The 26,624-nt window shown below is 38.2% G+C and overlaps 2 protein-coding genes and 1 long non-coding RNA gene across 6 annotated transcripts; all 3 read left to right on the plus strand.

Moving 5' to 3' along the window:
* Positions 1 to 255: 255 nt before the first annotated feature.
* LOC127534975 (homeodomain-interacting protein kinase 1-like) lies at positions 256 to 8,844 on the plus strand. Its single transcript, XM_051951513.1, has 14 exons — positions 256 to 488; positions 689 to 814; positions 918 to 983; positions 1,288 to 1,543; positions 2,572 to 2,641; positions 2,944 to 4,451; positions 6,203 to 6,447; positions 6,618 to 6,806; positions 6,954 to 7,135; positions 7,242 to 7,371; positions 7,458 to 7,568; positions 7,659 to 7,742; positions 7,863 to 8,035; positions 8,187 to 8,844. The coding sequence occupies exons 7-14, from the start codon at positions 6,223 to 6,225 to the stop codon at positions 8,485 to 8,487; spliced, it is 1,395 nt and encodes a 464-aa protein (XP_051807473.1). The 5' UTR covers positions 256 to 488; positions 689 to 814; positions 918 to 983; positions 1,288 to 1,543; positions 2,572 to 2,641; positions 2,944 to 4,451; positions 6,203 to 6,222; the 3' UTR covers positions 8,488 to 8,844.
* LOC127534974 (homeodomain-interacting protein kinase 1-like) lies at positions 1,803 to 20,452 on the plus strand. 4 transcript variants are annotated; one of them, XM_051951509.1, is made up of 14 exons: positions 11,608 to 11,853; positions 12,054 to 12,179; positions 12,283 to 12,348; positions 12,646 to 12,901; positions 13,928 to 13,997; positions 14,300 to 15,847; positions 17,595 to 17,857; positions 18,028 to 18,216; positions 18,364 to 18,545; positions 18,652 to 18,781; positions 18,868 to 18,978; positions 19,069 to 19,152; positions 19,273 to 19,445; positions 19,597 to 20,452. In XM_051951509.1, exons 7-14 carry the CDS (start codon positions 17,615 to 17,617, stop codon positions 19,895 to 19,897), a joined length of 1,413 nt encoding a protein of 470 aa, XP_051807469.1. In that variant the 5' UTR covers positions 11,608 to 11,853; positions 12,054 to 12,179; positions 12,283 to 12,348; positions 12,646 to 12,901; positions 13,928 to 13,997; positions 14,300 to 15,847; positions 17,595 to 17,614; the 3' UTR covers positions 19,898 to 20,452. The 4 variants fall into 4 exon arrangements, with proteins under 4 accessions (XP_051807470.1, XP_051807469.1, XP_051807471.1 ...); XM_051951511.1 differs by lacking the exon at positions 12,054 to 12,179; XM_051951510.1 differs by lacking the exons at positions 11,608 to 11,853; positions 12,054 to 12,179; positions 12,283 to 12,348; positions 12,646 to 12,901 and adding an exon at positions 1,803 to 1,838.
* A 2,651-nt stretch (positions 20,453 to 23,103) lies between these two features.
* LOC127534976 (uncharacterized) lies at positions 23,104 to 25,521 on the plus strand. Its single transcript, XR_007943613.1, has 4 exons — positions 23,104 to 23,342; positions 23,543 to 23,668; positions 23,772 to 23,837; positions 24,119 to 25,521. It is a non-coding gene; the product is annotated as an uncharacterized LOC127534976 (long non-coding RNA).
* Positions 25,522 to 26,624: the final 1,103 nt, after the last annotated feature.

Here is a 26,624-nt window from a genome sequence, read left to right on the forward strand (position 1 = left end):
AAATCTAAATGTTAAATCTAAATCTAAATAATAAATCTAAATGTAAATGTAAATCTAAATAATTTAAATCTAAATCTAAATAATAAATCTAAATCTAAATTTAAATCTAAATCTAATACATCTAAATCTAAATGTTAAATCTAAATCTAAATGTTAAATCTAAATCTAAATGTAAATCTAAATCTAAATGTTAAATCTAAATCTCTCAGTTCCAACTAAATATTTAGCTAATATGCAAACACTCCCGGTTACAGGAAGTACCAAAATAAAAGCTCGGGGAGCTCGCTGAGTGATCCGTGAACTGTCATGTCTTCCTTGCCGTCATCTCGGTTCCACTCGGTCACTGTCGCGACGCGCCCCACGCTTACCACACAATGTCGAGGGATTCAGCTTTGGCTGAAAGTATTGGAAGGGCCGTTCTGGCAGCTATACAAGAAATTAACCCAGCGTCAGCTACAACGGCTGGCGCAGAGCCACAACAGCACTTGGTAAGTGTTTCTCGCCTAGCATTAGCTCAAGCAAGGCTTATTTACTGTAAACGAGCTAACGTTAGCCCAGACGAGATTTGCTACTAGCGTCAGTTCACTTCATGCATAGTATAGTTGCTTTTTTAAAAATTTTATTTCTGAGCACACACGTTTTGACACATTGAAGAAATGTCACTAATGCGTTGACAATGTCTCTACAGGCTGTTCGGAACTACGCTGCTCTTAGATCAGCCACACCGTCTACCTCCACTTTGACATCCTACCGCATGCTATGCTGTCATACTGATTTGACCTAGATGTCTATTTGTGTTTTCAACATGACTTGTGTAATATTTCCACTTTAATTTTATCGCTGGTTTCATATTACATACATCATGTAACAGCGTAATTAGGTGTTTCTGATTTGAATCATATTCTTAAACTCTTCAGGACTCCGGCACTGATGGTACGGTATCTTTAACAGCACCAGACTTCACCCCAGTGACCTCTCAGTCAGTAAGTACTGATCAGTACTCATGTTTATTTTTCTGAGTTGCTGTAATATGTGGATTTTCCAGATTATTTAATATCATTAAACTGTAAGTCAGCAATGAATCAATCAATCAATCAATCAATCAATCAATCAATCAATCAATAGTTCTCTTCAGAATGGACTGCTTAATGTTCATCTGTAATGAAATGTTATTACATTTTCTTAAAATGTGTAATAAATGTCTTTAATATGTTTAAATTTCTTTTGAATTAGCCATCTTTTGTGATCCAAACATATTCAAAGTAATATTTATTTCCTGTGTTGTAGGGTACCTACCAAGGAAGGCATGATATATCCAGAGAGGAGCTTGAACATGTTCTTTCCCTGAAAACCACTTTTACTGAAGCAGCATCTACTCTTGGAATCTCAAGGCCAACTTTCTATAAATTACTACAAGACTACAATATTCCAACATCAAAATTTGATCTAATCAGTGATCAACCATTAGATATTGAAGTGTCACAAATCAAAACTGAACACCCAAATGTTGGTGAAGTGATGCTCATGGCGCATCTGTATGAAGGTAAATTTGTTTTATTTTTCAATCGAAAAAAAAGTTGCTCCAATCGCAAAACATGTTCTCAATCAGAAAAAACGTCACTTCAATAAAAAAAAAAAACAAAACGTTTTCAATCAAAGAAAAAACTTGTTCAAACGCAAAAAAAAAATATTTGTGCTATTTGTGGATTATTTACTGATTTCAAGACATGTTTTGGACAATATATTATACTGGCTTGTTTTGTCTGGATGTCTAAGCTTGGATTATGGCCATTTTTTGTGGAATATTTTCATTTGTGACCAGTTATGAGCCTTCAAAGGTGAGTTTTGCTGTTTACGAGATTTGTTGTTTTGTACATTGTAGATTAATACTGAAGATGAACACTTTTTGTTGACAATATAATTGTTTATGTCTTATTTTATAGTTTTGATGTCTTCAGTATTAATCTACAATGTACAAAATAATGAGATAAAAACCACTGAATGAGAAGTTCAAGTTTGCTTTATTGTCTCCTGTGGGAGAAATTTGTCTTAGACAAGGCAAGAAGTCAAGCTGCACAGCAAAACAATAAAACAGAACACATACTATTAAGAATACATGATAAATACATGACATATAATAACTAAGTTAAAATAATATTAAAAAAAACAAAATACACACATTCCCCCATGCATACATTTCGCACATCCCCAATTACCTCCCTTTGGTAGCTGCACCTCGCCGCTGATTAATGAGCTTGACTGAGACGGGGATGAAAGAATTTTTTAAACAGTTGAGCTTCACAGCAGGACTCTGTACCTCCTGCCTGAATTCAACAGCTCACACTGTGTGAACAGGACATGGGATGGATCAGCAAGAATACTGTTTGCTTGCCTGATGGTGGCCTGCATAAATAAGTCTTGTGGCATCAGTGGAACAGGGGTACCTATGATTTTACTGGCCATCTTCACCAGGTTATGAAGATGGCGAGTAAAATCATAGGTACCCTTGAAGGTGTGTCCATGCTGTATCTCCATAGATATTAATCTGAATGGTTTTCTCTTTCTGAAAAGGGATTGCAACGATCTCTCCTGGCATGACGTCCTGTGCGAGCACAGTCAACACTCTACGCTTTGCCAACAGGTGGGAATATGTTGAGCCACTACAGTAATGTGCAAAATGCCTTGTTTCTACAGGAAACAAAGGAAATGATTCCCTCTGGTGAAATATTAGCTCTTGTAATTCTTCTCTAATCCCTCGTGGTTGTTGTATAGATTTAGATTAGCTGTATGGTGCTGTTTATGCAAATTTCTCTGCTTACTCTCAGTAGTTCTTTCTGACTCTTGTATTCCTACTCACTCCTCTTTTTTCCTGCCTTTTTCTCCCTTCTCGTCTCCCACCCTGTGCCCCTCTGTGTGCTGCTGTGGCTGGTTGCTGCTGTGTAGAGTGAAGGAGTTTGGGATTAGTCCCTCAGACATCCCCTTCTCCCAGGGCGGTCAGGGGAGTCGCCCTGAGCACTCGCATACCAATACCTTTGAGTTTGATGACTTTGCTGCTACCTCTCCCAGCAGGTGGAGCACTCCACCAAAACACACACACACACACACACACACACACACACGTTGTTAACTATTTATCGCTTAATATTTTTGTAACTTAAGGAGACATTTTGCTCAATTTTAAACCGACGTTATTCGTTTTAATCTGAAGAACAGATTCAGAACCAGCATTTATTTTTCTTAATCTGAGCAGTTTTTCATCAACACCCGTTTTTCTTGGCTAAGGCCTGCGAACCATCATTTTTAAATCAAGCGGCATTCAGCTGTGATCTCCGGAAACCTGCTGGAACAGGTCCATTTGGGTGGAACCAATCAACCAACAGCAGGATGATGAAACGTGGCGTAAGTGGTTAGCACTTTGCCTTGCAGCAAGAAGATCCCTGGTTCGATTCCCGAGGTGGGCCTGGGATCTTTCTGCATGGAGTTTGCATGTTCTCCCTGTACATGCGTGGGTTTTCTCTGGGTACTCCGGCTTCCTCCCACAGTCCAAAAATATGCTGAGGTTAATTGGTTACTCTAAATTGTCCGTAGGTGTGAATGTGAGTGTGATTGTTTGTCTGTATATGTAGCCCTGTGACAGACTGGCGACCTGTCCAGGGTGTCCCCTGCCTTCGCCCGAGTCAGCTGGGATGGGCTCCAGCACCCCTGCAACCCTAGTGAGGATGAAGCGGTGTATAGAGAGTGGATGGATGATGCATTTTTGTGATGAAGGCAAATTAGATTTTTGGTAAATAATTACTTTATTAATTACTTTTATTTGGTATTTTTACATGTTAGAACCAAAATGATGTGACATTTTAATTTTGAGACTAATGGAAGACAGACAGGACTTCAGCTTCTCTTAAGGATTTGGAGAGAGCTGTAGAAGAAGTAAAGAAGGGGAAGTTCATACGTCAGGTGGCAGATGAAGATCCACAGAGTGACTTTTCAGCCCGTCAGGTCATCCATGAACAAATGGAGACAGATCTTACATGAAATGAGATGGAAAATTTTAAATTTTACTTCAACATAATTGATGGCACAATTTACCCCCAACATGTTTTCTGAAAAGGCTCAACTAACTCCAAGTTTGTTCCCTTTGGAAAGCCATATTCCTCATATACAATGACTACACCAGTGTTTCAGCATTTTACATGAACCCAAATTTATCCACTGTGTGCTTTCTTTACAGTAAATATGACAGTTAAAAGTTTAAAAAATAACTACATTATATATATGCTGCTTTGTTTACATTTGAACGAGGTAGTGCTGCATTTAAATCAGGGTGCAGACAGTTCTGCACAGTGTCTTACAGATTTCAACGAGACAACAGGACTACTTGAAACTAGCAGGACATCGAGATTAAACTAAAGATCAACCTTTCAACAAAATCCAAAGAACCCAAGATTTTTGAGGTAAGTGACTTCACTGCTCTGTTTGATGAAGCAAACACCAGAGGAAACATTGAGAAGGAAGTTTTAAAATCTATTTTTCTACAATTCTGTCCAATTTGTAATGAAATGTGTGAGTCAGAACAGGATGTAACACTCAGTTTTTTACTTGTCTTGTAATTTTTAACGTCTTGTTATTAAAAAGTAAGTTCTTAGCAGTGTGGAAGGGAAGTGATGTGTTCAGGTTTGGTCATAACTGGATAAACTGGACTAAAACTAAGCAGTACTCCTGTAAAGAGCAGGACAAACATTTTTGTTAAGACAAAATTTGGTTTGAAAGCTCCAGACTTGGAATAATTTGACTCTAACCATGACCAAATGCATAGATATGTTGGGATAGCAGGATTTTTCTAGTGGGAAATATTCATTTTGGAGTATATAATGATAATCTGATGTGTTGATGTGAGCAAGATTTAAGGTCACTTTTTTCTGATAAGTAAATGAATTCAGTAAGTGTAATAAGTAAGGTAATAGCTCGTTCTGTTTCCTTAACTTGCAACATGGAATCCAAAAATGAAATTGGATTAAGCTATCCAGCAATATTTTTATTTTTGTTGGTACAACTTGTCATATCTGCTCAATCAGTGACTAAAGTTCATCACATTTTCTTTTTCATTTTTGTGACCAAGCATTTAATGTTAAAAAAATATATTCTGTATGTTTTGTTTTGAATTATCCTGGCATGCAAGTACAAAAGTGTCAGAAAATATCATTGGTTGATTTCTGCATTATTGTTTTTTTGGGGTAATGTGTGCTCAAAGATGAGACTTTCAGTGACAATTTCAATTAGTTTTTAAATTTCAATTCACCTGTTATCAGAGATTATTTCATGGACTTGCCCTGTAGTTGAAACTAGAACTAACCATAAAAAATCATGCTTTATCTGTATTAGTTCTTGAGATACTGTCATTTAAACATTACCTCAAATGCCTGTAATATGTTAAAAAATGTGCTGGACGAGGATAAACAGGCTTTTAAAAAATTATCTCAAACATTTTGATTTGTGAATAAAAATACTGAACAGATTTCTAAAAGTTAGCATTTTTAATCTATTTGAAATCTATTTTATGTGAGAAAAAATCTGTCAAATGAGACATGGTTGAGCAGAAAATGTTCTAACAAATGAGAGATTTCAACAATTTATAACAACATTACTCAGAATATGTCACTATAAGTTATTAAGTGCAGATAGATGAGAAAAACGGGGCCAGTTTTAGTCATTTAACATTTCATTTTCAAAATGAAACAAAGCTGAGAAATTTTCAATTGTTTTTAAACTCATTCTAGAATTCATGACAAACACAAAAACTCTGAGTGGAGACACCATTTCAATTGATTTTATTGAGTTATTTATTGGTTTATTGAGTAGTTTAGTGAAACCAGCTTAACACCAAACTCAGAGAGATCCACATTTCAGCAAAATCTCGATAACCAAACTTTTGTGAAGTAAGTAACTCCACTCTTCTGTTTAATGAAGTGAACACTTTGGAGTTTCTGAGGAAACATCCATGTAGTTTTGCTGCAGTACTGTCCAATATGCCTTATAACACAATTCAGAACAGGTTGTAACACTCAGTGCTGTTGTTTTCTGATAACTGGTTCAATATTTAGCAAATATGATTGAAAACTGAGATCACAACAGTGTGGTCGATTACCAATGGTTCAACAAGACATCCATAGAATACGGTTCTCTTTTGTGTCTGTTTCACTTTCAGACTTCTGGGACAAGATCAAAATGAACTTTCAAAGTTCATCCTCGTCTTCATCCTCATCCTCATCCTCATCCTCATCTTCCTCCGAGGGGAGTATCGCATGGCAGGGTTTCGAATGGACAACAGGCTACACGGTGGTGAAAGAACTGAGAGATGGAGGCTTTGGAAGAGTGCTGGACTGTGTGAAAAACAACACCGAAGAGCACGTGGCTATAAAGATGCCCACATCGAACAATCTAGACCATGAGGTAGGACACTGATTTCAGCTGAACAGTGACATAACAAAGACATTGTTTTAAAAAGAGAAAGTACTACTACAAGATTCTGAGTAGTGGTACTGGTCATGCTGTGTACTTTTTAGTTGTTGAGAAGAACTGATTGGACGATGTGGCTAAGCTAACATATTGTGTCTCCACAGGCAGAAATCCTGAAAAAGCTCATGAGCCACAATTCAAAGGAGTCCAACATCATCGAATACAAAGGAGACGTCTTCTTCGAAGATACGCGGCTCCTGGTGCTTGAGAAACTGGACATCGACCTGTGGGACTACGTGGAGAATTTCGCACAGCCAATGCGAATGGAACACGTCCGTACAGTTATTCAGCAGGTGTGACCTTCTATTGTCTCCTTCTATTTCTCTCCTTCAGTGGTGCTAGAATCAACATGGGTGGTTGATTAACCTTGACAACTTCTACTTTTATTGTCATCTGACACATTTCTTGAACAAACTCCTGATAAATGTTGTTACTTGCAGATGGCTGTTGCTTTGAATGCAACAAAGAGTGCTGGCATAATCCACTGTGATGTGAAGGAGGATAACATCATGATGGTGGATCATGTGAAGCAGCCCTTCAAAGTCAAGCTGATTGACTTTGGTTTGGCCAAGTACAGATCCGAAGCCGAAGCAGGAGAGCTATTCCAAGTACTTGAATATAGGTATGAAATACCGATACTTTTTAAACATTGAGAAATCTTGAATTCAGCGCTGTCTCCTTACTGTCTACTGTGTCACATCTTCATTTGCTGTTTTTTCCACATTCAGAGCTCCAGAAATCACCCTGGGCCTGCCGTATTCAGAGGCCATCGACGTTTGGTCCTTAGGCTGCGTGATGGCCTGGATGATGACTGAAGATAGTCTCTTCGGATCAGGCTCAGACTCGGAATACTTTACAGTGAGTAAATTACTGCAGCCGAAACACATTAGAAGCCGTCACAGGATTAGCTTCAGGTCTAACATGGTGTTCTGTTTTGTTTGCAGCTCCGACGCATGATCCGTCTGCTGGGTCTGCCGCCGCAACATCTCATCGATGCTGGCCTGAGATCACAATTATTCTTTCAGAAAAAGCCTAATGGTTTGTGGCGGCTGAAGGTACAATACTCCTACTGTGATTTTACCTCTGACCTTTACTCACTCAATAAGATAAAGACTTTAGTAAGCGTCATTGTTTTCTTCTTTCAGACACCTCGAGAGTATTTTGAGACCGATATCGTCCGCTCCGACCCCGCGGTTTACAAGTTGGACTCTCTGGATGAAATGAAAACGGTAGGTAGTTTTGGAAGCAGCAGCTAGTTGCTGAAAAGTCCCGTTCATTTATGGTATTCACATTTGACGGTGGAAGGTGATTTGACCACTGTTGGACTTTCCAAATGTTTTCTGCACCAGGTGTCCTCTGAGACGGACAACCCAGCAGAGGCTGATGAGAGGAGGGAGTGCATGGAGCTGCTGAAGGCGATGCTTCAGTGGGATGAGGACGACAGAATCACCCCCAGTGGTATCCTCAACCATCCTTTCATCACCAAAAACTACCTCAACAGCAGCTCCCCCACCAGGAGTTGGTAAGTGTGTTTCTATTTACTTTGTACACAGGTTGTGAGACATTAGCAGCCCAGCAGGTGACAAAAGACTGATATGGACTTTTGTTGATTTCCATGTTTACATTCTCTGCTTGTCAGATGTAAGCCCAACAGTGTATGTTTTCTTTTTTAGCGATGAACCGAAACCCTCCAGCAGCAAGTTCATCATGGTTAAGCCTGCAGACCCAGAAAACAGAATTAACCTGACAGGCTTGCCCGATGAGGACGATGACCTTAAGAGCAGCGAGCACGAGGACAGTGATGATGCTGACACTGCCGAAGACACCGAGGACAGCAAGGATGGTTATGATGAGGAAGACACTGAAGTCAATGAGAAGGAGCAGAGAAAGACGAAGAAGAACTGCTTCCAACGTGTCTTCTCTTGGATTAAGAAGAAGTTCTGCTGCTGCTGTGTGTCCGATGTGATGAACTGAGCAGCAGTGATGGACTGCATTAACATTTCGGACTCACAGTTCCTGACCTCAGAATCCTTCGCTGGCTTTATTGTTCTCTTGGGTTTTGATCTCATGACTTTTCTGTATCCCGTTCTCAGTCTTCTTTCCCCTCACCCCAACCGGTCGAGGCAGATGGCCGCTCTGTCTGAGCCTGGTTCTGCCGGAGGGTTCTTCCTGAAAAAGGGAGTTTTACCTCCCCACTGTCGCCAAGTGCTTGCTCAGACAGGGAATCCAAAGGAAATTTTGGATTTGTTGGGTTTCTCTCTATAATTTTGTCTTTACTTTTGTCTTGAGATCACACATTTGAACTTGTAAATAAAATGGATTGAAAATGAATTGAAAGGTTCACCCAAAAAGTGTCTGGATTTTGGTCACATGGTTGTTGCTCAAAACTGCCCTGAGTCAGTCATGGCTTCTCAGTTGCCGTGCAGAGCAGAGAATCTTTGGGTTTCTTTTTTACAAATACCATCGTTATTTTTGGTGAATTTTTAAATTTGACATTTTAAATAAAGTGACGACAATGAAATCTGACAATTTTAAGCTTATTTTCAAGATGTTTTCTCTATGTAACCACACAAAACTGATGGTATTTATTACAGTCGGAAAGTTGAACCACTCTTTCCATTTTTATGGTTTCTGGCTCTAAAAAGAGTGTGCATTTTGAAGATTTTTTAAAAAGAAAACATGCCTTGTAAACAAAGTGGTGTTACAAGGGTTTAAAGTGACAAGCACATCTCATTGCAATGAGTGAAGAAGTTATTTTTCCTGCACTCCACAACTTACAAGTCTCCCATAACTATCAATCTTAATCATTTGTAATCCTTTACATTTTCATTGTGTACTTAATTTTGCAGAGCTCATTTTTTGCTCAGATGGTCAGGCATTTCCTCATGGAGCTAAAATAGAGACAGTATTGGTTGTCATTAAAAAAAAAAAAAAAAGACCATTGAAAAAAAATTGTCATTGAAAACATAATTTCCTCTACTATAGTCTTGAAGGTCGGACTTCCCCAAACCAAAGAAAAATAAATTACAAATCTAAAACAACCACATTTTCAAAGCAAAAAACATTACTATTGTTGAATTTTTTGGTTATCCACTCATTCATTTTGCTGTCAAACTACAGTTCCAATAGTTTCTCCTCTGTTTTCTTTTTTTCCCACCATGTTTGTTTGTTTGCTGGGTCACTAGAAAGCAGGTGAGGTGAAGATAACCATGTTAAGAGCTTCCCAACAATCTTAACCCTTCTAAACCCAAACATGGACAGATGTTGATCTCAAACCCCTGAAAGTCAGGCCAAAATATCTGCCGTACTTATTCAAGCAACCCAACCTGAATCTGGCAGAGACGGCAGTGAAGTTGGTTTTAGCCAGAACACCAGCAGCTCTAATGCTGCTGACGTTACAGCCGCATCCACCAACAAGCTCAGCAGGACAGAATAGGATCCATCTTGGCTCTAGATTACTGGTATTGGTAAGAGTAGGTGCAAAAGTAAATGAAAATGCACATTAACTCAACTTCATATTCTTGTTGCACATCAGCTCTAGATAACTGATCCAATATAATAAAAACAGTGCATGTTAACTTAAAAATCTTTATTACCACCTGACCATGTTCTGTAATATTAAAATGAACAAAAGCTTTACTTATAGTAATAGGAGATGAGTCCCAGCCTTTGTAAATGTCATATATTTTACTAATACGCAGCATATTTTCTGTTTTGTTCATCAATGCTTTAGAATAATGAATAATGATTTCTACTACAGATAAGACTAAATGAGATTTGATTCCACACTGAAATATGTCAACAAGAGTTTGAAAAATTGGCATGAAATTTTGTACAAACATTTGTGGTCACCAGATCCTGTTTTCCTTTCAGCGCCTGCAGCTGGTCAAAGTTTTCCGTTTTGCTGCCCAATATCTCTCCAATAAGCATTATTAGTGCACGTCATTCAAACAGACTGAAGTGGAGAGTTTTAGCTTCATACAGATTAAAATCAAGTTATTTGAATGATTTTGAAGCATCAAGAGTTACTAGCCCCGAATAATTACTGGATCTTAAGGATTGCGATGACTGTACTTTGACACCTTGAACAGAATCACAGATTTAAAAATGTCACCTTTTGAAAATATCCCTTAGGGGAGAGTCTGTGGGTTAGTTGGTTGTAGAAAACCATGGAAGAAATTGTTCATGTGGCCAAACATTTTTGAAGAAGTATCCTTTACATGCACATGGAATAACACATTTTAGTGTATAAAACAATTGCTTCCTGCTCAAAGTAAATTCTTCATGTTCATGGTTTTATGAGTGTCGTGTCTGTATAATTATTGAGGCATCTGAAACTATTGTACACGTTAGTGCATTAGTAAGCTACTAAATGAGGCTAAAGTGTTAGTATGTAGTGAACTGTAAACCGCCTGGATGATGCATTTTTGTGATGAAGGCAAATTTGATAATTGGTAAATAATTACATTATTCATTGTATTTGGTATTTTTACATGTTAGAACCAAAATGATGTGACATTTTAATTTTGAGACTAGTGGAAGACAGACAGGACTTCAGCTTCTCTTAAGGATTTGGAGAGAGCTGTAGAAGAAGTAGAGAAGGGGAAGTTCATACGTCAGGTGAAGATCGACAGAATGACTTTTCCATGGGGTGCTGTTTGTAAAGCAGCTCATGCAAAAAATAACAGCAACATTTTGTCACATTTAGCTGTAAACCATGTAAAAAACAACTGGTGTGAATTTTTGCAGGTCACCTTTTAGGACATTTACACCAATATATGTCATCTCATAAATAACTGAAATAATTAAATCTAAATAATTAATCTAAATCTAAATGGTAAATCTAAATGTTAAATCTAAATCTAAATAATAAATCTAAATGTAAATGTTAAATCTAAATGTAAATGTTAAATCTAAATCTAAATAATAAATCTAAATCTAAATTTTAAATCTAAATCTAAATAATACATCTAAATGTAAATGTTAAATCTAAATCTAATGTTAATCTAAATCTAAATGTTAAATCTAAATCTAAATGTTAAATCTAAATCTCTCAGTTCCAACTAAATATTTAGCTAATATGCAAATTGACACTCCCGGTTACAGGAAGTACCAAAATAAAAGCTCGGGGAGCTCGCTGAGTGATCCGTGAACTGTCATGTCTTCCTTGCCGTCATCTCGGTTCCACTCGGTCACTGTCGCGACGCGCCCCACGCTTACCACACAATGTCGAGGGATTCAGCTTTGGCTGAAAGTATTGGAAGGGCCGTTCTGGCAGCTATACAAGAAATTAACCCAGCGTCAGCTACAACGGCTGGCGCAGAGCCACAACAGCACTTGGTAAGTGTTTCTCGCCTAGCATTAGCTCAAGCAAGGCTTATTTACTGTAAACGAGCTAACGTTAGCCCAGACGAGATTTGCTACTAGCGTCAGTTCACTTCATGCATAGTATAGTTGCTTTTTTAAAAATTTTATTTCTGAGCACACACGTTTTGACACATTGAAGAAATGTCACTAATGCGTTGACAATGTCTCTACAGGCTGTTCGGAACTACGCTGCTCTTAGATCAGCCACACCGTCTACCTCCACTTTGACATCCTACCGCATGCTATGCTGTCATACTGATTTGACCTAGATGTCTATTTGTGTTTTCAACATGACTTGTGTAATATTTCCACTTTAATTTTATCGCTGGTTTCATATTACATACATCATGTAACAGCGTAATTAGGTGTTTCTGATTTGAATCATATTCTTAAACTCTTCAGGACTCCGGCACTGATGGTACGGTATCTTTAACAGCACCAGACTTCACCCCAGTGACCTCTCAGTCAGTAAGTACTGATCAGTACTCATGTTTATTTTTTCTGAGTTGCTGTAATATGTGGATTTTCCAGATTATTTAATATCATTAAACTGTAAGTCAGCAATGAATCAATCAATCAATCAATCAATCAATCAATCAATAGTTCTCTTCAGAATGGACTGCTTAATGTTCATCTGTAATGAAATGTTATTACATTTTCTTAAAATGTGTAATAAATGTCTTTAATATGTTTAAATTTCTTTTGAATTAGCCATCTTTTGTGATCCAAACATATTCAAAGTAATATTTATTTCCTGTGTTGTAGGGTACCTACCAAGGAAGGCATGATATATCCAGAGAGGAGCTTGAACATGTTCTTTCCCTGAAAACCACTTTTACTGAAGCAGCATCTACTCTTGGAATCTCAAGGCCAACTTTCTATAAATTACTACAAGACTACAATATTCCAACATCAAAATTTGATCTAATCAGTGATCAACCATTAGATATTGAAGTGTCACAAATCAAAACTGAACACCCAAATGTTGGTGAAGTGATGCTCATGGCGCATCTGTATGAAGGTAAATTTGTTTTATTTTTCAATCGAAAAAAAAGTTGCTCCAATCGCAAAACATGTTCTCAATCAGAAAAAACGTCACTTCAATAAAAAAAAAAAAAAAAACGTTTTCAATCAAAGAAAAAACTTGTTCAAACGCAAAAAAAAATATTTGTGCTATTTGTGGATTATTTACTGATTTCAAGACATGTTTTGGACAATATATTATACTGGCTTGTTTTGTCTGGATGTCTAAGCTTGGATTATGGCCATTTTTTGTGGAATATTTTCATTTGTGACCAGTTATGAGCCTTCAAAGGTGAGTTTTGCTGTTTACGAGATTTGTTGTTTTGTACATTGTAGATTAATACTGAAGATGAACACTTTTTGTTGACAATATAATTGTTTATGTCTTATTTTATAGTTTTGATGTCTTCAGTATTAATCTACAATGTACAAAATAATGAGATAAAAACCACTGAATGAGAAGTTCAAGTTTGCTTTATTGTCTCCTGTGGGAGAAATTTGTCTTAGACAAGGCAAGAAGTCAAGCTGCACAGCAAAACAATAAAACAGAACACATACTATTAAGAATACATGATAAATACATGACATATAATAACTAAGTTAAAATAATATTAAAAAAACAAAATACACACATTCCCCCATGCATACATTTCGCACATCCCCAATTACCTCCCTTTGGTAGCTGCACCTCGCCGCTGATTAATGAGCTTGACTGAGACGGGGATGAAAGAATTTTTTAAACAGTTGAGCTTCACAGCAGGACTCTGTACCTCCTGCCTGAATTCAACAGCTCACACTGTGTGAACAGGACATGGGATGGATCAGCAAGAATACTGTTTGCTTGCCTGATGGTGGCCTGCATAAATAAGTCTTGTGGCATCAGTGGAACAGGGGTACCTATGATTTTACTGGCCATCTTCACCAGGTTATGAAGATGGCGAGTAAAATCATAGGTACCCTTGAAGGTGTGTCCATGCTGTATCTCCATAGATATTAATCTGAATGGTTTTCTCTTTCTGAAAAGGGATTGCAACGATCTCTCCTGGCATGACGTCCTGTGCGAGCACAGTCAACACTCTACGCTTTGCCAACAGGTGGGAATATGTTGAGCCACTACAGTAATGTGCAAAATGCCTTGTTTCTACAGGAAACAAAGGAAATGATTCCCTCTGGTGAAATATTAGCTCTTGTAATTCTTCTCTAATCCCTCGTGGTTGTTGTATAGATTTAGATTAGCTGTATGGTGCTGTTTATGCAAATTTCTCTGCTTACTCTCAGTAGTTCTTTCTGACTCTTGTATTCCTACTCACTCCTCTTTTTTCCTGCCTTTTTCTCCCTTCTCGTCTCCCACCCTGTGCCCCTCTGTGTGCTGCTGTGGCTGGTTGCTGCTGTGTAGAGTGAAGGAGTTTGGGATTAGTCCCTCAGACATCCCCTTCTCCCAGGGCGGTCAGGGGAGTCGCCCTGAGCACTCGCATACCAATACCTTTGAGTTTGATGACTTTGCTGCTACCTCTCCCTGCAGGTGGAGCACTCCACCAAAACACACACACACACACACACACACACACACACACACACACACACACACACACACACACACACACACACACACGTTGTTAACTATTTATCGCTTAATATTTTTGTAACTTAAGGAGACATTTTGCTCAATTTTAAACCGACGTTATTCGTTTTAATCTGAAGAACAGATTCAGAACCAGCATTTATTTTTCTTAATCTGAGCAGTTTTTCATCAACACCCGTTTTTCTTGGCTAAGGCCTGAGAACCATCATTTTTAAATCAAGCGGCATTCAGCTGTGATCTCCGGAAACCTGCTGGAACAGGTCCATTTGGGTGGAACCAATCAACCAACAGCAGGATGATGAAACGTGGCGTAAGTGGTTAGCACTTTGCCTTGCAGCAAGAAGATCCCTGGTTCGATTCCCGAGGTGGGCCTGGGATCTTTCTGCATGGAGTTTGCATGTTCTCCCTGTACATGCGTGGGTTTTCTCTGGGTACTCCGGCTTCCTCCCACAGTCCAAAAATATGCTGAGGTTAATTGGTTACTCTAAATTGTCCGTAGGTGTGAATGTGAGTGTGATTGTTTGTCTGTATATGTAGCCCTGTGACAGACTGGCGACCTGTCCAGGGTGTCCCCTGCCTTCGCCCGAGTCAGCTGGGATGGGCTCCAGCACCCCTGCAACCCTAGTGAGGATGAAGCGGTGTATAGAGAGTGGATGGATGATGCATTTTTGTGATGAAGGCAAATTAGATTTTTGGTAAATAATTACTTTATTAATTACTTTTATTTGGTATTTTTACATGTTAGAACCAAAATGATGTGACATTTTAATTTTGAGACTAATGGAAGACAGACAGGACTTCAGCTTCTCTTAAGGATTTGGAGAGAGCTGTAGAAGAAGTAAAGAAGGGGAAGTTCATACGTCAGGTGGCAGATGAAGATCCACAGAGTGACTTTTCAGCCCGTCAGGTCATCCATGAACAAATGGAGACAGATCTTACATGAAATGAGATGGAAAATTTTAAATTTTACTTCAACATAATTGATGGCACAATTTACCCCCAACATGTTTTCTGAAAAGGCTCAACTAACTCCAAGTTTGTTCCCTTTGGAAAGCCATATTCCTCATATACAATGACTACACCAGTGTTTCAGCATTTTACATGAACCCAAATTTATCCACTGTGTGCTTTCTTTACAGTAAATATGACCGTTAAAAGTTTAAATAATAACTACATTATATATATGCTGCTTTGTTTACATTTGAACGAGGTAGTGCTGCATTTAAATCAGGGTGCAGACAGTTCTGCACAGTGTCTTACAGATTTCAACGAGACAACAGGACTACTTGAAACTAGCAGGACATCGAGATTAAACTAAAGATCAACCTTTCAACAAAATCCAAAGAACCCAAGATTTTTGAGGTAAGTGACTTCACTGCTCTGTTTGATGAAGCAAACACCAGAGGAAACATTGAGAAGGAAGTTTTAAAATCTATTTTTCTACAATTCTGTCCAATTTGTAATGAAATGTGTGAGTCAGAACAGGATGTAACACTCAGTTTTTTACTTGTCTTGTAATTTTTAACGTCTTGTTATTAAAAAGTAAGTTCTTAGCAGTGTGGAAGGGAAGTGATGTGTTCAGGTTTGGTCATAACTGGATAAACTGGACTAAAACTAAGCAGTACTCCTGTAAAGAGCAGGACAAACATTTTTGTTAAGACAAAATTTGGTTTGAAAGCTCCAGACTTGGAATAATTTGACTCTAACCATGACCAAATGCATAGATATGTTGGGATAGCAGGATTTTTCTAGTGGGAAATATTCATTTTGGAGTATATAATGATAATCTGATGTGTTGATGTGAGCAAGATTTAAGGTCACTTTTTTCTGATAAGTAAATGAATTCAGTAAGTGTAATAAGTAAGGTAATAGCTCGTTCTGTTTCCTTAACTTGCAACATGGAATCCAAAAATGAAATTGGATTAAGCTATCCAGCAATATTTTTGTTTTTGGTGGTACAACTTGTCATATCTGCTCAATCAGTGACTAAAGTTCATCACATTTTCTTTTTCATTTTTGTGACCAAGCATTTAATGTTAAAAAAATATATTCTGTATGTTTTGTTTTGAATTATCCTGGCATGCAAGTACAAAAGTGTCAGAAAATATCATTGGTTGATTTCTGCATTATTGTTTTTTTGGGGTAATGTGTGCTCAAAGATGAGACTTTCAGTGACAATTTCAATTAGTTTTTAAATTTCAATTCACCTGTTATCAGAGATTATTTCATGGACTTGCCCTGTAGTTGAAACTAGAACTAACCATAAAAAATCATGCTTTATCTGTATTAGTTCTTGAGATACTGTCATTTAAACATTACCTCAAATGCCTGTAATATGTTAAAAAATGTGCTGGACGAGGATAAACAGGCTTTTAAAAAATTATCTCAAACATTTTGATTTGTGAATAAAAATACTGAACAGATTTCTAAAAGTTAGCATTTTTAATCTATTTGAAATCTATTTTATGTGAGAAAAAATCTGTCAAATGAGACATGGTTGAGCAGAAAATGTTCTAACAAATGAGAGATTTCAACAATTTATAACAACATTACTCAGAATATGTCACTATAAGTTATTAAGTGCAGATAGATGAGAAAAACGGGGCCAGTTTTAGTCATTTAACATTTCATTTTCAAAATGAAACAAAGCTGAGAAATTTTCAATTGTTTTTAAACTCATTCTAGAATTCATGACAAACACAAAAACTCTGAGTGGAGACACCATTTCAATTGATTTTATTGAGTTATTTATTGGTTTATTGAGTAGTTTAGTGAAACCAGCTTAACACCAAACTCAGAGAGATCCACATTTCAGCAAAATCTCGATAACCAAACTTTTGTGAAGTAACTCCACTCTTCTGTTTAATGAAGTGAACACTTTGGAGTTTCTGAGGAAACATCCATGTAGTTTTGCTGCAGTACTGTCCAATATGCCTTATAACACAATTCAGAACAGGTTGTAACACTCAGTGCTGTTGTTTTCTGATAACTGGTTCAATATTTAGCAAATATGATTGAAAACTGAGATCACAACAGTGTGGTCGATTACCAATGGTTCAACAAGACATCCATAGAATACGGTTCTCTTTTGTGTCTGTTTCACTTTCAGACTTCTGGGACAAGATCAAAATGAACTTTCAAAGTTCATCCTCGTCTTCATCCTCATCCTCATCCTCATCCTCATCCTCATCCTCATCCTCATCTTCCTCCGAGGGGAGTATCGCATGGCAGGGTTTCGAATGGACAACAGGCTACACGGTGGTGAAAGAACTGAGAGATGGAGGCTTTGGAAGAGTGCTGGACTGTGTGAAAAACAACACCGAAGAGCACGTGGCTATAAAGATGCCCACATGGAACAATCTAGACCATGAGGTAGGACACTGATTTCAGCTGAACAGTGACATAACAAAGACATTGTTTTAAAAAGAGAAAGTACTACTACAAGATTCTGAGTAGTGGTACTGGTCATGCTGTGTACTTTTTAGTTGTTGAGAAGAACTGATTGGACGATGTGGCTAAGCTAACATATTGTGTCTCCACAGGCAGAAATCCTGAAAAAGCTCATGAGCCACAATTCAAAGGAGTCCAACATCATCGAATACAAAGGAGACGTCTTCTTCGAAGATACGCGGCTCCTGGTGCTTGAGAAACTGGACATCGACCTGTGGGACTACGTGGAGAATTTCGCACAGCCAATGCGAATGGAACACGTCCGTACAGTTATTCAGCAGGTGTGACCTTCTATTGTCTCCTTCTATTTCTCTCCTTCAGTGGTGCTAGAATCAACATGGGTGGTTGATTAACCTTGACAACTTCTACTTTTATTGTCATCTGACACATTTCTTGAACAAACTCCTGATAAATGTTGTTACTTGCAGATGGCTGTTGCTTTGAATGCAACAAAGAGTGCTGGCATAATCCACTGTGATGTGAAGGAGGATAACATCATGATGGTGGATCATGTGAAGCAGCCCTTCAAAGTCAAGCTGATTGACTTTGGTTTGGCCAAGTACAGATCCCAAGCCGAAGCAGGAGAGCTATTCCAAGTACTTGAATATAGGTATGAAATACCGATACTTTTTAAACATTGAGAAATCTTGAATTCAGCGCTGTCTCCTTACTGTCTACTGTGTCACATCTTCATTTGCTGTTTTTTCCACATTCAGAGCTCCAGAAATCACCCTGGGCCTGCCGTATTCGGAGGCCATCGACGTTTGGTCCTTAGGCTGCGTGATGGCCTGGATGATGACTGAAGATAGTCTCTTCGGATCAGGCTCAGACTCGGAATACTTTACAGTGAGTAAATTACTGCAGCCGAAACACATTAGAAGCCGTCACAGGATTAGCTTCAGGTCTAACATGGTGTTCTGTTTTGTTTGCAGCTCCGACGCATGATCCGTCTGCTGGGTCTGCCGCCGCAACATCTCATCGATGCTGGCCTGAGATCACAATTATTCTTTCAGAAAAAGCCTAATGGTTTGTGGCGGCTGAAGGTACAATACTCCTACTGTGATTTTACCTCTGACCTTTACTCACTCAATAAGATAAAGACTTTAGTAAGCGTCATTGTTTTCTTCTTTCAGACACCTCGAGAGTATTTTGAGACCGATATCGTCCACTCCGACCCCGCGGTTTACAAGTTGGACTCTCTGGATGAAATGAAAACGGTAGGTAGTTTTGGAAGCAGCAGCTAGTTGCTGAAAAGTCCCGTTCATTTATGGTATTCACATTTGACGGTGGAAGGTGATTTGACCACTGTTGGACTTTCCAAATGTTTTCTGCACCAGGTGTCCTCTGAGACGGACAACCCAGCAGAGGCTGATGAGAGGAGGGAGTGCATGGAGCTGCTGAAGGCGATGCTTCAGTGGGATGAGGACGACAGAATCACCCCCAGTGGTATCCTCAACCATCCTTTCATCACCAAAAACTACCTCAACAGCAGCTCCCCCACCAGGAGTTGGTAAGTGTGTTTCTATTTACTTTGTACACAGGTTGTGAGACATTAGCAGCCCAGCAGGTGACAAAAGACTGATATGGACTTTTGTTGATTTCCATGTTTACATTCTCTGCTTGTCAGATGTAAACCCAACAGTGTATGTTTTCTTTTTTAGCGATGAACCGAAACCCTCCAGCAGCAAGTTCATCATGGTTAAGCCTGCAGACCCAGAAAACAGAATTAACCTGACAGGCTTGCCCGATGAGGACGATGACCTTAAGAGCAGTGAGCACGAGGACAGTGATGATGCTGACACTGCCGAAGACACAGAGGACAGCAAGGATGGTTATGATGAGGAAGACACTGAAGTCAATGAGAAGGAGCAGAGAAAGACGAAGAAGAACTGCTTCCAACGTGTCTTCTCTTGGATTAAGAAGAAGTTCTGCTGCTGCTGTGTGTCCGATGTGATGAACTGAGCAGCAGTGATGGACTGCATTAACATTTCGGACTCACAGTTCCTGACCTCAGAATCCTTCGCTGGCTTTATTGTTCTCTTGTGTTTTGATCTCATGACTTTTCTGTATCCCGTTCTCAGTCTTCTTTCCCCTCACCCCAACCGGTCGAGGCAGATGGCCGCTCTGTCTGAGCCTGGTTCTGCCGGAGGGTTCTTCCTGAAAAAGGGAGTTTTACCTCCCCACTGTCGCCAAGTGCTTGCTCAGACAGGGAATCCAAAGGAAATTTTGGATTTGTTGGGTTTCTCTCTATAATTTTGTCTTTACTTTTGTCTTGAGATCACACATTTGAACTTGTAAATAAAATGGATTGAAAATGAATTGAAAGGTTCACCCAAAAAGTGTCTGGATTTTGGTCACATGGTTGTTGCTCAAAACTGCCCTGAGTCAGTCATGGCTTCTCAGTTGCCGTGCAGAGCAGAGAATCTTTGGGTTTCTTTTTTACAAATACCATCGTTATTTTTGGTGAATTTTTAAATTTGACATTTTAAATAAAGTGACGACAATGAAATCTGACAATTTTAAGCTTATTTTCAAGATGTTTTCTCTATGTAACCACACAAAACTGATGGTATTTATTACAGTCGGAAAGTTGAACCGCTCTTTCCATTTTTACGGTTTCTGGCTCTAAAAAGAGTGTGCATTTTGAAGATTTTTTAAAAAGAAAACATGCCTTATAAACAAAGTGGTGTTACAAGGGTTTAAAGTGACAAGCACATCTCATTGCAATGAGTGAAGAAGTTATTTTTCCTGCACTCCACAACTTACAAGTCTCCCATAACTATCAATCTTAATCATTTGTAATCCTTTACATTTTCATTGTGTACTTAATTTTGCAGAGCTCATTTTTTGCTCAGATGGTCAGGCATTTCCTCATGGAGCTAAAATAGAGACAGTATTGGTTGTCATTAAAAAAAAAAAAAAAAAAAGACCATTGAAAAAAATTGTCATTGAAAACATAATTTCCTCTACTATAGTCTTGAAGGTCGGACTTCCCCAAACCAAAGAAAAATAAATTACAAATCTAAAACAACCACATTTTCAAAGCAAAAAACATTACTATTGTTGAATTTTTTGGTTATCCACTCATTCATTTTGCTGTCAAACTACAGTTCCAATAGTTTCTCCTCTGTTTTCTTTTTTTTCCCACCATGTTTGTTTGTTTGCTGGGTCACTAGAAAGCAGGTGAGGTGAAGATAACCATGTTAAGAGCTTCCCAACAATCTTAACCCTTCTAAACCCAAACATGGACAGATGTTGATCTCAAACCCCTGAAAGTCAGGCCAAAATATCTGCCGTACTTATTCAAGGAACCCAGCCTGAATCTGGCAGAGACGGCAGTGAAGTTGGTTTTAGCCAGAACACCAGCAGCTCTAATGCTGCTGACGTTACAGCCGCATCCACCAACAAGCTCAGCAGGACAGAATAGGATCCATCTTGGCTCTAGATTACTGGTATTGGTAAGAGTAGGTGCAAAAGTAAATGAAAATGCACATTAACTCAACTTCATATTCTTGTTGCACATCAGCTCTAGATAACTGATCCAATATAATAAAAACAGTGCATGTTAACTTAAAAATCTTTATTACCACCTGACCATGTTCTGTAATATTAAAATGAACAAAAGCTTCACTTATAGTAATAGGAGATGAGTCCCAGCCTTTGTAAATGTCATATATTTTACTAATCCGCAGCATATTTTCTGTTTTGTTCATCAATGCTTTAGAATAATGAATAATGATTTCTACTACAGATAAGACTAAATGAGATTTGATTCCACACTGAAATATGTCAACAAGAGTTTGAAAAATTGGCATGAAATTTTGTACAAACATTTGTGGTCACCAGATCCTGTTTTCCTTTCAGCGCCTGCAGCTGGTCGAAGTTTTCCGTTTTGCTGCCCAATATCTCTCCAATAAGCATTATTAGTGCACGTCATTCAAACAGACTGAAGTGGAGAGTTTTAGCTTCATACAGATTAAAATCAAGTTATTTGAATGATTTTGAAGCATCAAGAGTTACTAGCCCCGAATAATTACTGGATCTTAAGGATTGCGATGACTGTACTTTGACACCTTGAACAGAATCACAGATTTAAAAATGTCACCTTTTGAAAATATCCCTTAGGGGAGAGTCTGTGGGTTAGTTGGTTCTAGAAAACCATGGAAGAAATTGTTCATGTGGCCAAACAGTTTTGAAGAAGTATCCTTTACATGCACATGGAATAACACATTTTAGTGTATAAAACAATTGCTTCCTGCTCAAAGTAAATTCTTCATGTTCATGGTTTTATGAGTGTCGTGTCTGTATAATTATTGAGGCATCTGAAACTATTGTACACGTTAGTGCATTAGTAAGCTACTAAATGAGGCTAAAGTGTTAGTATGTAGTGAACTGTAAACCGCCTGGATGATGCATTTTTGTGATGAAGGCAAATTTGATAATTGGTAAATAATTACATTATTCATTGTATTTGGTATTTTTACATGTTAGAACCAAAATGATGTGACATTTTAATTTTGAGACTAGTGGAAGACAGACAGGACTTCAGCTTCTCTTAAGGATTTGGAGAGAGCTGTAGAAGAAGTAGAGAAGGGGAAGTTCATACGTCAGGTGAAGATCGACAGAATGACTTTTCCATGGGGTGCTGTTTGTAAAGCAGCTCATGCAAAAAATAACAGCAACATTTTGTCACATTTAGCTGTAAACCATGTAAAAAACAACTGGTGTGAATTTTTGCAGGTCACCTTTTAGGACATTTACACCAATATATGTCATCTCATAAATAACTGAAATAATTAAATCTAAATAATTAATCTAAATCTAAATGTTAAATCTAAATGTTAAATCTAAATCTAAATAATAAATCTAAATGTAAATGTTAAATCTAAATGTAAATGTTAAATCTAAATCTAAATAATAAATCTAAATCTAAATTTTAATCTAAATCTAAATTTTAAATCTAAATCTAAATAATACATCTAAATGTAAATGTTAAATCTAAATCAAAATGTTAATCTAAATCTAAATGTTAAATCTAAATCTAAATAATACATCTAAATCTAAATGTTAAATCTAAATCTAAATGTGAAATCTAAATCTAAATGTTAAATCTAAATCTCTCAGTTCCAACTAAATATTTAGCTAATATGCAAATTGACACTCCCGGTTACAGGAAGTACCAAAATAAAAGCTCGGGGAGCTCGCTGAGTGATCCGTGAACTGTCATGTCTTCCTTGCCGTCATCTCGGTTCCACTCGGTCACTGTCGCGACGCGCCCCACGCTTACCACACAGTGTCGAGGGATTCAGCTTTGGCTGAAAGTATTGGAAGGGCCGTTCTGGCAGCTATACAAGAAATTAACCCAGCGTCAGCTACAACGGCTGGCGCAGAGCCACAACAGCACTTGGTAAGTGTTTCTCACCTAGCATTAGCTCAAGCAAGGCTTATTTACTGTAAACGAGCTAACGTTAGCCCAGACGAGATTTGCTACTAGCGTCAGTTCACTTCATGCATAGTATAGTTGCTTTTTTAAAAATGTTATTTCTGAGCACACACGTTTTGACACATTGAAGAAATGTCACTAATGCGTTGACAATGTCTCTACAGGCTGTTCGGAACTACGCTGCTCTTAGATCAGCCACACCGTCTACCTCCACTTTGACATCCTACCGCATGCTATGCTGTCATACTGATTTGACCTAGATGTCTATTTGTGTTTTCAACATGACTTGTGTAATATTTCCACTTTAATTTTATCGCTGGTTTCATATTACATACATCATGTAACAGCGTAATTAGGTGTTTCTGATTTGAATCATATTCTTAAACTCTTCAGGACTCCGGCACTGATGGTACGGTATCTTTAACAGCACCAGACTTCACCCCAGTGACCTCTCAGTCAGTAAGTACTGATCAGTACTCATGTTTATTTTTTCTGAGTTGCTGTAATATGTGGATTTTCCAGATTATTTAATATCATTAAACTGTAAGTCAGCAATGAATCAATCAATCAATCAATAGTTCTCTTCAGAATGGACTGCTTAATGTTCATCTGTAATGAAATGTTATTACATTTTCTTAAAATGTGTAATAAATGTCTTTAATATGTTTAAATTTCTTTTGAATTAGCCATCTTTTGTGATCCAAACATATTCAAAGTAATATTTATTTCCTGTGTTGTAGGGTACCTACCAAGGAAGGCATGATATATCCAGAGAGGAGCTTGAACATGTTCTTTCCCTGAAAACCACTTTTACTGAAGCAGCATCTACTCTTGGAATCTCAAGGCCAACTTTCTATAAATTACTACAAGACTACAATATTCCAACATCAAAATTTGATCTAATCAGTGATCAACCATTAGATATTGAAGTGTCACAAATCAAAACTGAACACCCAAATGTTGGTGAAGTGATGCTCATGGCGCATCTGTATGAAGGTAAATTTGTTTTATTTTTCAATCGAAAAAAAAGTTGCTCCAATCGCAAAACATGTTCTCAATCAGAAAAAACGTCACTTCAATAAAAAAAAACAAAAACGTTTTCAATCAAAGAAAAAACTTGTTCAAACGCAAAAAAAAAATATTTGTGCTATTTGTGGATTATTTACTGATTTCAAGACATGTTTTGGACAATATATTATACTGGCTTGTTTTGTCTGGATGTCTAAGCTTGGATTATGGCCGTTTTTTGTGGAATATTTTCATTTGTGACCAGTTATGAGCCTTCAAAGGTGAGTTTTGCTGTTTACGTGATTTGTTGTTTTGTACATTGTAGATTAATACTGAAGATGAACACTTTTTGTTGACAATATAATTGTTTATGTCTTATTTTATAGTTTTGATGTCTTCAGTATTAATCTACAATGTACAAAATAATGAGATAAAAACCACTGAATGAGAAGTTCAAGTTTGCTTTATTGTCTCCTGTGGGAGAAATTTGTCTTAGACAAGGCAAGAAGTCAAGCTGCACAGCAAAACAATAAAACAGAACACATACTATTAAGAATACATGATAAATACATGACATATAATAACTAAGTTAAAATAATATAAAAAAAACAAAATACACACATTCCCCCATGCATACATTTCGCACATCCCCAATTACCTCCCTTTGGTAGCTGCACCTCGCCGCTGATTAATGAGCTTGACTGAGACGGGGATGAAAGAATTTTTTAAACAGTTGAGCTTCACAGCAGGACTCTGTACCTCCTGCCTGAATTCAACAGCTCACACTGTGTGAACAGGACATGGGATGGATCAGCAAGAATACTGTTTGCTTGCCTGATGGTGGCCTGCATAAATAAGTCTTGTGGCATCAGTGGAACAGGGGTACCTATGATTTTACTGGCCATCTTCACCAGGTTATGAAGATGGCGAGTAAAATCATAGGTACCCTTGAAGGTGTGTCCATGCTGTATCTCCATAGATATTAATCTGAATGGTTTTCTCTTTCTGAAAATGGATTGCAACGATCTCTTCTGGCATGACGTCCTGTGCGAGCACAGTCAACACTCTATTCTTTGCACAATGCCTTATTTCGACAGGAAACAAAGGAAATGATTCCCTCTGGTGACATATTAGCTCTTGTAATTCTTCTATAATCCCTCGTGGTTGTTGTATAGATTTAGATTAGCTGTATGGTGCTGTTTATGCAAATTTCTCTGCTTACTCTCAGTAGTTGTTTCTGACTCTTGTATTCCTTCTCACTCCTCTTTTTTTCCTGCCTTTTTCTCCCTTCTTGTCTCCCACCCTGTGCCCCTCTGTGTGCTGCTGTGGCTGGTTGCTGCTGTGTAGAGTGAAGGAGTTTGGGATTAGTCCCTCAGACATCCCCTTCTCCCAGGGCGGTCAGGGGAGTCGCCCTGAGCACTCGCATACCAATACCTTTGAGTTTGATGACTTTGCTGCTACCTCTCCCAGCAGGTGGAGCACTCCACCAAAACACACACACACACACACACACACACACACACACACACACACACACACACACTTAAGTTGTTAACTATTTATCTCTTAATATTTTTGCAACTTAAGGAGACATTTTGCTCAATTTTAAACCGACGTTATTCGTTTTAATCTGAAGAACAGATTCAGAACCAGCATTTATTTTTCTTAATCTGAGCAGTTTTTCATCAACACCCGTTTTTCTTGGCTAAGGCCTGAGAACCATCATTTTTAAATCAAGCGGCATTCAGCTGTGATCTCCGGAAACCTGCTGGAACAGGTCCATTTGGGTGGAACCGATTAACCAACAGCAGGACAACGAAACGGTGCCAGAAGACCATACCACCTTCAGGAGCCAACGACGTCCAGAGGCGTGGTACAGCGTTACAGGCTCGTATAGTCCCAGCTCAAGACTGTTCCACTTCAGTAACTCCAGATGAGCTTGCTCTGATTCCATTCTATGGGTGATGTACTAATTGCTTGGTCAATTAATTCATTTAATCAAGTTATTCTTTTACAAATCATTGATTTTAATCCAAATTACCGGTTACCTCGTCAGGTTAGCTCTGGCTAATCCTCACCATATTTCCTTCTCTCTCACATACTTCCACATCTGTCACACACGCACACACACCACACACACACTCCCACATTCCACACATGCACGCGCACACACACATAGTTCCACATGCACGCACGCACACACACACACATCTGCCTTGTATCTAGCTCACTTGTTTA

The sequence above is a fragment of the Acanthochromis polyacanthus genome, chromosome 8, assembly GCF_021347895.1.
Source record: "Acanthochromis polyacanthus isolate Apoly-LR-REF ecotype Palm Island chromosome 8, KAUST_Apoly_ChrSc, whole genome shotgun sequence".
NCBI lineage: Eukaryota > Metazoa > Chordata > Actinopteri > Pomacentridae > Acanthochromis > Acanthochromis polyacanthus.